Source organism: Stenella coeruleoalba, assembly GCF_951394435.1.
Source record: "Stenella coeruleoalba genome assembly, chromosome: 20".
In the NCBI taxonomy this organism is placed as follows: Eukaryota; Metazoa; Chordata; class Mammalia; order Artiodactyla; family Delphinidae; genus Stenella; species Stenella coeruleoalba.
In genome coordinates, this window is record NC_137166.1 from 49,559,082 (window position 1) to 49,568,977 (window position 9,896).

The window sequence follows — 9,896 nt, forward strand, 5'->3', positions numbered from 1 at the left end:
AAGCCTGTGCACCTAGAGCCCGTGCTCTGCAACAAGGGAAGCTGCCGCAACAAGAAGCCCGCACACCGCAACGAAGAGTAGCCCCAACTCGACGCAACTAGAGAAAGCCCGCATGCAGCAATGAAGACCCAACTCAGCCAAAAATAACAAATTAATTAATTAATTTAAAAAGAAAAAAAGGTTGTCAAACAACATATAAGAAGAGCTAATTTTTGTGGAATGCTTACTATGCCAGCCACGTTAACTCACCAAATGCTCATACCTACACCCTAAAGTAGATGCCATAATAATGACCCCCAACTTACCAATGAAGAAACAGGATCAGAGAGAATAGGTCAGTTGCTCAATGGTAGAGCAGAGATTCAAACACAAGCCACTACACTCTAATGCCTCTCAGTTGAAAGTATAAAGCATGGCCCTGTTTTCTGTAAAAACAGGGCCAACAGACACAGAAACTATGAATATATACACGTAAGTATCTTTGCACAGAAAAGGTCTGAAAGAAAACAATACTCTTAGCAGTATTCATCTCTGGTGAGCAGGACTGGGGGAGGGGGTATTTTCCCTTTATACCTCTCTATATTTATTGCTTGACATTTCAGTAACGTGCATCTACTACTTCTATAATTTGCAATTAGAAAAACTGTAAAACTAGCTAGTATTTACTACTAAGTGCTCACGTCTTCATGGAACCTCCCAACAAACCTGTGAAAGGGGTACTACTATCACCTCCATTTTACAAAAAGAAGATAAAGTTCAGAGAGGAGTAACTTGCCCAAGCTCACATGAGTAAGTGGTAACACTGAGATTTGAACCTAGCATCAGGGCTCTTAAGCACTGTTTTAAACTGACTCCAGAAATGAAAAACCAAGAAAAAAGGGGGTGAGGGGGGGGAGGAGGAGGAAGGAAGCCAGTGCAGTGACTGACAAATGGCACCAGCTGATAGGTGGCACTCACTGTATTGGATATAGGGATGGTCACGAGGGATGCGGTCCAGGCTGATGTCGTGCTCCTGGCGTCGGGGCACCTCCGAGTCGGCCATGCGGGGTGACAGGGTGACAATGAGGCCCTCCACAAACTTGATGGCGTGGGTACGGATGCCGTCATTGTCAGAGTCCAACAGGAGGATGATGTCCCCAGCCATGGCAGACACCATATCCCAGCAGGCTTCCTGGAGCTCGCTGATCACCCGTGACTTCACCATCCACTGCGAGTGGGCCAGGGAAGGACGGACGGACAGACAGATGGGGAAAAGATATCAATCACCAACTCCACCAACTCCCAGAGATCCATAAATGATGATGAATACATTCATTGGGGAAATGTTCACTGAGTTACAACTCTTGTCTCTGGCCCCATGCTAGGTGATGCTGGGGACAGGACCCAGTGGTGACCAAGCCAGGTCTGGTCCTGCCCTCACGAGGTTCACAGATAGTGACAACCCAGAGTGATGAAGACTCAGATCTTAAGGAAGCCAGAGGAACAACAGTGCCAACCTCACAAAGTGGTGGCAGAGATTAAATGGATTCATTCCTTTCATTAATGTTAATGTACATCACATTAACAGTGTGGACCTGGCTGGCCCATCCTGGTCGCAAAGGAGGTACTCAGGGAATGTTTGTTGAATGCACAAATGAATGGACAGATGGATGGAAGGATGGGTTAATGGCAACTCCCTGACCATTAGACATTAGAACCCCTTTGTTGTCTTTTCCTAAAGATCAACAGCACGTCTTGCTCATAACGAATCTGATCTGATGCTGGTTTTGAACCCTAAAAGATGAGTCTGTAAATGAGACCTGTCAGGCTGGGACAGCCCCAGGTGGGGAGGGAGCTCTTACCTGCAGGGCCACCTTGTAGAGCTGGGTCATGGTGAGGATGGCCTTCTTCACCACATTCACATTCTCATCTCTCAAGAGCATGTTGAGATTCGCGATCAGTTTCAGCAGTAACTCAATGTCTCGCTTGCTAGGGGATGGAGGAAAAAGGGCAAGATCAAGGTGGTCTTTGGGCAGGTGATGGGAGCCTGGGGTCCACAAGGAAAGGGAAATCAGGGTCAGTGTGTCAGGAGATTGGAATGGAGGTGGACACCTGTCTTGTTTGCCAGCACAGCTGGAAGCTGAGAACAATGCCTGGCACCTTCAGACAGAGCTGACCCCAAACGCTGTCTAGGTTGGTCCTGTAACCCCCACTGTTCTGTATTATTAGGGCCCTGCTGTTCACATAAGGTGCAGCAGAGCCAGACAACTGTAAGTCTGGATAAGCAACTGTGTCTTCTAGAACAGCTCCTACCTCAAGGCTTGCTGTGAAAACTGCAACAACACATGTAAAGCTCTTAGAAAAGCATAGAAAGCATTCAATAGATATTAGCCATTATTACTTTAAAGCACTCTATTTTATGTAATCACTGGTTTTGTTTACTAATTTGTTTACCTAAGTCTGAGGGCTCTGAAAGTGGGGGACCCTTTCTAGTCTGAGTACTAGCAGAGTCTCATTTTTTGTTGAAGGAAAAAACGAAAGGCCTTCAATAAATATTTATTCAGTGAAATGAATAAATTCAAGGCTACACCTAGAGCTCAGAATGTGTATTTTCATAACACGTTACAATCTGAATTTAATTATTAAGCTAATCAGTCAAAAATATGAAACTCAGCCATCAACTACATGAAGGCAGGAACGATACCTGTTTTTATTCACTGTTATAGTCCTACAGTCTGACACAAATGCCTGGCACATAGCAGTTATGCGATACATATCTGTCGAACAAAAAGTTCTTTGGCAAACTCAGAAAACTTACCACAAATTGTCCCAGTAATAATCTATAAAAATTTTGAATCACTATTTTGTATACCTGAAATTAATATAATATTGTAAATCAACTATACCTTAAAAAAAAAAAAAAGACAAAACTAGTGGTTACCAATGGGGAGAGGGAAGGGAGGAGGGGCAGGATAGGGGTAGGGGGATTAAGAGGTACAAACTACTATGCATAAAATAAATAAACTACAAGAATATATTGTACACCACAGGGAATATAGCCAATATTTTACAATAACTTTAAGTAGAATATAATGTATAAAAAATCTGAATCACTATGTTGTATACCTGAAACTAATATTATAAATCAACTATACCTCAACTGAAAAAAAAAATTCTCCCAGTAAAAGGTGGAGACTGAGAATTTGGGCAATGGTGTTAGGGACACAGGTTAAAATCCCAGCATGGCCACATACTGGCTGTGTGACCTTAGGAAACTCACTTCACCTCTCTGAGTCACAGTTCTGTCTTCAGTTAAATGTGCCAAACAAATAATCCAGTGTTATTTTGAGGATCGAATAACAAAGTAGGTAAAGTATTTAGTACACCAAGGGAAGTAGCTGAAAAACTGTCAGATGCTGTTTACAATATGAAGGTATAGCCGATAGTCCTTACTGATGATGCAGATGTGAAGTGTGGGAGAAGTAGAGGAACTGTAGATGAGTTCAAGATTTCGACCTTATTAAATATTTGCTGGGGAATCACCATGCATGGGAGGGAGAATGGGTCTGAGAAGCAGAGGGCAAGACTCTCAGGGCAGGGCCAGGCACCAAAGAGGCTGACTCCAGCAGGGGTGCTCCCAGGGGCTCCCTGCACCACCCCATACCATGCCTCCTCGATGAAGCCGATGACAAACTTGCGCACTTCAATGGACTTGTCTGCTTGGAAAGCGATGATCTCCTGCCAAGGTCAGGAAGAAGGTAGGTCAGAGTTGCCCCAGGATCCATTCCCTTATCCCTACGCCCACACCCTTTCTCTCCTGTCGGTCACTCACATCCAGGAAGTTGTCCAGTAGTGTGGGATCTTTGTTGATGATCAGCTCCTGGACCTGGAAGGAGATTGGGGATGGGAAGGAGGAACACACATATAAAACCAGGGTCCCATCAGTGCAGATAGGAACATGTAGGAGAAAACAGCATGGGGGTAGGTAGCAGAAAAGCTCAGTTCAGATCCTGGCTCTGCCACTCCTACCATGGCCTGGGCAAATGGCTTCCCCTGAGTCTCAGTTTGCTCTTCTGTAAAATGCGAATCGTAAACAACTTATAGGGCTGTTGTGAGGCTTCAATAAGAAGATGTTATGGGGCGCAGGTCCTGGTGGATAGTGAGTACGTGTTACAGATGGAGGCTAAAGAAAAGAGGGAAGTGCTGCAGGACTCCTACCTTCCTGAGGCTCACCCAGCAATCCTCTCCACTCTCCTTCTGTTTCTACTCCCCACTCAACTGTCACAATTCATCGGGCATTTTATGACAATGAGAACACATTTTCTGAGGCCCCTGTACCTGCCAGGCTCTTTGGAATAAGCCCTTCCCAAAAACATTCTCACAGAAGCTCACTGCCTATGACCCAAGGCACTACTGAACAGCCCTGACAACCACTCCACGAGGGAGGCCCCGTCAGGACCCCACTCTACTGCTGAGGTGGAATCGACTACCCAAGGCCACATGCTGAACAAGTAGAACTGGGGTCCTCACCCAGGCAACCTGACCTCCCAACCTCTGAACTCCACCTGCCTCCCCAATTCCCCATGCCCTCTTTTGCTTCTGTACAAGCTATTATGCCCTCTGGTCAAGACACTCTCCCTCTCTCACTTAGCCTGGTTCTCTCCGTATCATCCAGGTCTCAGCTCAGACATCCCTCTTATAAAAAGCTCTCCCTGACTCCCCACCGCTAGGCTGGGTCAGAAGCTCCCTCTGGGTTCCACACCCCTCTGGGCTCCTCCATCCCATCCCTGCCCACTCTGGGTCCTCACTGTCTGGTCACCTGCATGTCTTCCCCACTGGATAGGACCCTGGCAGAGAGCAAATACGAGGATCAAGAGCATAGAATTTGGAGTCTGAATCCAGCATTCAAGTCCTAGTTCAGCCAGCTGCTATGAGTGACCTTGGGCTAGTTTAAACTCTGAGACTCTGCTTCTTTCTCTATAAAACAGGGAAGAGCCCTGCCTCATAGAGTTTTTGTGAGAATTAAATGACAGCGTGGCCAAATAGCACTGAGCACCATGGCAGGCATATCCCAAGTGCTTAACTGTGGACACTAGTGTTATTACCAGTGTCTTCTTTTCCAGAGGTTCCCATCCTGGCTCCCCTTGTCCTGCTTAGCCCAGCATCACCCCCTTCCCCTCACCTGTTTGAGCACTGTGATCTTTGAATCATTGGTGATCAGTGCTGCCTGGTTGAGGAGATCCACCACCTGGAAGGAAGGTGAAAGGCATGTGACAGTACTCACCTTGCCAGCCCAGCCCTGACGGCGCCCCCTGGGTTCTGCCACCTAGAGGTGGATGGCCCAAAGACAGGGCCTGTGCCTCCCCACTCCAAACCCCTCTCTCCATACTCACTCTCTCTGATGTGGTCATGCCATCAATGCCCGGCCCCTCCTCTTGTGTGAAAAACTGTGATGCCACGCTCCGGCGAGTGACGCTGTCCCCACTGCTGCCTGCCATGGCTGCTGCCTGGTACTCCCTGGAGAAGACAGATCAAGCTCTGCACCTTACCTCACTAGCTGCAAAGGGTTCAACCCTCCTTTCTAGCCTGTTGGATCTTTGTTGGGTCTTTTGAAGCCCCTCCCCCTTCCAGAGTCTGGATCAGACTGTACGTGTCCATGAGGCTACAACCTGGGGGAGACTGATGTCTCCCAGCTCAGAGGCAGTACCTCATGGAGTACAGAGCCTCACCTCCAGTACTTTACACATAACGGGCTGACCACAAACACCTGCTGAATGACTGAACAAATGAACACAGAGCAGCCACGCACTGGTCTCAGTGCCTCCTGTCTCTCCATCAGGGCTGTACTCTGGACTGGACACCAGAGCAAGCTTTCTAAAACATAGCTCTGAGGAGCTCCAGTCAGAGTCCTGTACGTCGTAAGTACTCAATACATCAGAGAAGGCCTAATTAAATTATATTTCTGCCATTTTCTGGATTACTATGGAGTTGTGCTTTAAAAGGCCGGGGGCGGGGGACTATTGGGCATCTGTCCCAAAGTCACACTGGCAAAATTAACAAATAAGAAGGGTATCAAATACAGCACTATTCCTAATAGCAAAAGACTATTATCGGGCTTCCCTGATGGTGCAGTGGTTAAGAATCCGCCTGCCAATGCAGGGGATATGGGTTCGAGCCCTGGTCCCGGAAGATCCCACATGCCATGGAGCAACTAAGCCCAAGCGCCACAACTACTGAGCCTGCACTCTAGAGCCCGTGAGCCACAACTACTGAAGCCCGTGTGCCTAGAGCCTGTGCTCCACAACAAAAGAAGCCACCGCAATGAGAAGCTCACTCACCGCAACGAAGAGTACCCCCGGCTCGCCACAACTAGAGAAAGCCCGCATGCAGCAATGAGACCCAACGCAGCCAAAAATAAATAAATAAATTTATTTTTTTAAAAAAAAGACTATTATCAACACAAATGTTCTCAAATAGGGAGACTGGCCGAAAAACTATGATACATCCACATAATAAAACACTATGTAACTATAAAAAGGAATGAGGGAAGGAAAAAAAAAAGGAATGAGGAAAATCTCTATATACACTGATAAACAGTGGGCTCTAGCACATTTTAAGTAAAAGCAAGTAAAGTGAAGACAATGTTTACTGTATGCTCCCTTTTTACAAAACAAAGGAAAATATGTGTATATGTTAAAAAAAGAAAAAAAAAACTGAAAGGAAAAACCAAAAAGTAGAAAAGGGAGAATATAGTTTAAAAAAAAAAAAGATGGATCTCAATGTATTATCATCATGAAAAGACGACAGTGACAGCCTGTTGCATCACAGAAGAATGTATACAATTAAACTGACTTTTGTCAAGTTTGTGTGTGTATACACAGAATGACCCAGGCAAGAAACCACTGGGTCTCAGCTGCCTCTTCTGTAAAACAGGGATGGTAACAGTGTTTCTCTCTCAGAACTATTTTGAGGAGTAGATAAGTTTCAGAAGGCTACTGCATAAACTGTTAACAACAATTTGAGAAGGGTGAAAAAGGTGCATCTTTTAAGAGATATACTGCACACAGCAGTTTATTCAACAGGTATCTGCTGAATGAATGACTATCCAACAACCTCCTTCCTAGTCTCCCTGCTGCCTGTCATCCCCACATCTTGCTTAGAGTCAGAGCCAACTCCTCACCAAGACCTAGAAGACCTTATGTGATCTGGCCCCTTCTACTTCTGCCCTCATTTCCCTCTCAGCTCTCCCTTCTCCAGCAACACTGGCTTCCTTGTCATCATGCCAATCATACCCCTTCCTCCAAGCCTTCTCCTCCAAGGGCTTCTCTTCTTTCTGCCCAGGATATCCCTCCCCTCACAGCCTGGCACAACTCCCTCCCTCCTTATTTCCTTCAGGTCTCAACTCAAATATCCCAGCAGTGAGGTCTCTGACTATCGCACTTCAAACTTCCATTTCCTCTCCGTCCCCATCTGTGTTGCTTTATTTTTCTCCATGGCATTTATTATCAACACACCACATATTTATAAGCTCCATGAGGGCAGAGATGTGTGGATGTGTGTGTGTGTGTGTGTGTGTGTGTGTGTGTGTGTGTGTTCACTTTCTCTATCCCCAGCACGGAACAGAGCTTGGCACCTAGTAAGTATTCAATAAAAATCTGCAGAGTGGGGCTTCCCTGGTGGCGCAGTGGTTGAGAGTCCACCTGCCGATGCAGGGGACATGGGTTTGTGCCCTGGTCCGGGAAGATCCCACATGCCGTGGAGCGGCTGGGCCCGTGAGCCATGGCCGCTGAGCCTGCGCGTCCGGAGCCTGTGCTCCGCAACGGGAGAGGCCACGGCAGTGAGAGGCCCGCGTACCGCCAAAAAAAAAAAAAAAATCTGCTAAGTGAATGCCAAAGGGCTTCAACAATCACTGGGCTTAGTATCCCTACCCTTTGGCTCTAGAATGCTTGAAAAATAACAGCTAATATTTACTGAACATTTAATATGTGCTGGACACAATTCTAACACATATAGTAACTTAGCAACTTATTTAAACCTCACATCACCAACTCTTTGAGGTAAGTACTGTTTTTTTTTTTTTAATAGGGGTATAGTTGTTTTACAGTGTTGCATCAGTTTCTACTGTACAGCAAAGTGGAGTTCCCTGTGCTATACAGCAGGTTCTCACTAGTTATCTATTTTATACATATTAGTGTGTATATGTCAATCCTAATCTCCCAATTCATCCCACCCCCTCTTGGTGCCCATAAGTTTGTTCTCTACATCTGTGTCTCTATTTCTGCCTTGCAAACAGGTTCATCTGTACCATTTTTCTAGATTCCAAGGTAAGTACTATTTTTAATTTCCATTTTACTGATGAGGAAATTTTAAGTCCAAGAGGTAAAGTCACTTGATCAAAGGCTCACAACCTGTAAGATGTAGACCTAGGAGTATGGCTGCAGAATCCAGCCTTCTCACTGCTGTGCTGGACTGCCTCTCTAAAGGAACTGCTTCCCCCTGCTAGGTCTGTTCCCAACAATCCAGTATACTGTTGTTTCCCATCAGAACACAGTGAACTTTTTCATGATGAACCTTTCACATTGATCCACCCAAACTTTTTACCATGTTGTTCCTCTTCCACTTTTTGGTTTCTTTATTTTTTAAACGTATATACATATTTCCTTTTCCTCTGTAAAAAGGGAGCGTACGATAAACACCGTCTTTCATTTCGCTTTTCACTTAATATATGCTGGAGCCCACTCTCTATATTTCATTCCTTTTTTGCCCCCCTTCCCTCATTCCTTTCTACAGCTGCATGGTATTTTATTATGTGGCTGTTATCTGTTTTCCTCCTCTGCCAGTCTCCCTACTAAAGAACATCTGGGGTGTTTGTAGTCTTTTGCTATTACCAACAATCATTGGTTCCCCTTCCCTCCCGGTCCCACCGCCCTACTCCCACCTGGGAATATGACGACTCCCCGCATATACACAGAGTGGCCCCACGAAAATCTTTCATCATTCAACGAACATTAACTGGGAGTTTTCGGCGTGACAGCGCTGTACTGGGAAACGCTGAGCTCATGGTCACAGACAGAACTAAAGAGCCACACAAATAAAGGTCCAATAACAAATGAGACCCCCCGCCAAGTGACATGAAGGAAAGGCACAGGAACCTATAAGAGCGTTTAACAGGCGGATTTCGGGACGGAGAGCGGGAAAGGAGGGCTTCGCAGAGGAAGTGACGTTGGTGCCCAGACCCGAAAAATGAATGGGAGTCAGCCAGGCGAAATGAGTAAAAGGATGTTGCAGACAGAGGGGACGACATGTGCAAAAAGCCTGAGGCGGGAAGGCGTACGGCGAGTCTGAGGAACCGAAAGGCCAGTGCAGCTGTGCGACGTGAGGAACGAGCAAAGAGGCAGAGCCGAGGCCGGCTGGGCGGACGCGCCTTGGGGGCCACGTTGGAACTTTGCCCTGAGGGCACTGGGGAGCCACGGGAGGGTCCAGAACTGGGGAAGAAACTGGGGTCCCGAGCGTCACTGCTCCCTTCCCCTCTCAGCGTCCCCACTCCCCCCGGCAGCGCCCCTGCCCTTTCAGGGTCCTTCCTCCCTTCGTCCCCGGGCCCCCACGCCGCCCCCCCTCTCACCGCGGCTCAGGCCTCCGTCCCCCTCGCGCCCCCTCAGCAGCGCCTCTTCACAGACACCGCCGCCATCTTCCGCTCGCCGCCGTGACACTGTGCATGCGCCGTGCACGGAGGGTCGCTGGGAAATGGAGTCCACTCTGCGGCAGTACCCCGCCCCTACCTTCGGCCGCGCGGCCGGCCTTCCGCTCTCCGCTCCCTACGACGCCGGGGCAGCCATTCATTTCCGGCTTTCGGGAGCCATACCTCCTGGGAAATGTAGTCCTTTGACGGGGTCGGGAAGGAAAGGGGGATAGAGGCT

At 47.4% G+C, this 9,896-nt stretch overlaps 1 protein-coding gene across 3 annotated transcripts in view; it reads right to left on the reverse strand.

The window, feature by feature from the left end:
- The window catches only part of SYMPK (symplekin scaffold protein), a 36,121-nt gene extending 26,235 nt beyond the window's left edge, over window positions 1–9,886 (reverse strand). The window contains exons 1-7 of one of the 3 annotated variants that reach the window (XM_079907439.1): window positions 9,759–9,886; window positions 5,373–5,496; window positions 5,162–5,227; window positions 3,812–3,865; window positions 3,644–3,717; window positions 1,842–1,968; window positions 958–1,207 (exon numbers count right to left, since the gene is read on the reverse strand). In XM_079907439.1, the coding sequence (XP_079763565.1) occupies window positions 958–1,207; window positions 1,842–1,968; window positions 3,644–3,717; window positions 3,812–3,865; window positions 5,162–5,227; window positions 5,373–5,477 (676 nt within the window). In that variant the 5' untranslated portion in view covers window positions 5,478–5,496; window positions 9,759–9,886. Of the gene's footprint in view, window positions 1–957; window positions 1,208–1,841; window positions 1,969–3,643; window positions 3,718–3,811; window positions 3,866–5,161; window positions 5,228–5,372; window positions 5,497–8,917; window positions 9,735–9,758 lie in introns of those variants that run through there. The other 2 variants (XM_079907437.1, XM_079907438.1) reach the window with 2 other exon arrangements.
- Between the last annotated feature and the right edge of the window lie 10 nt (window positions 9,887–9,896).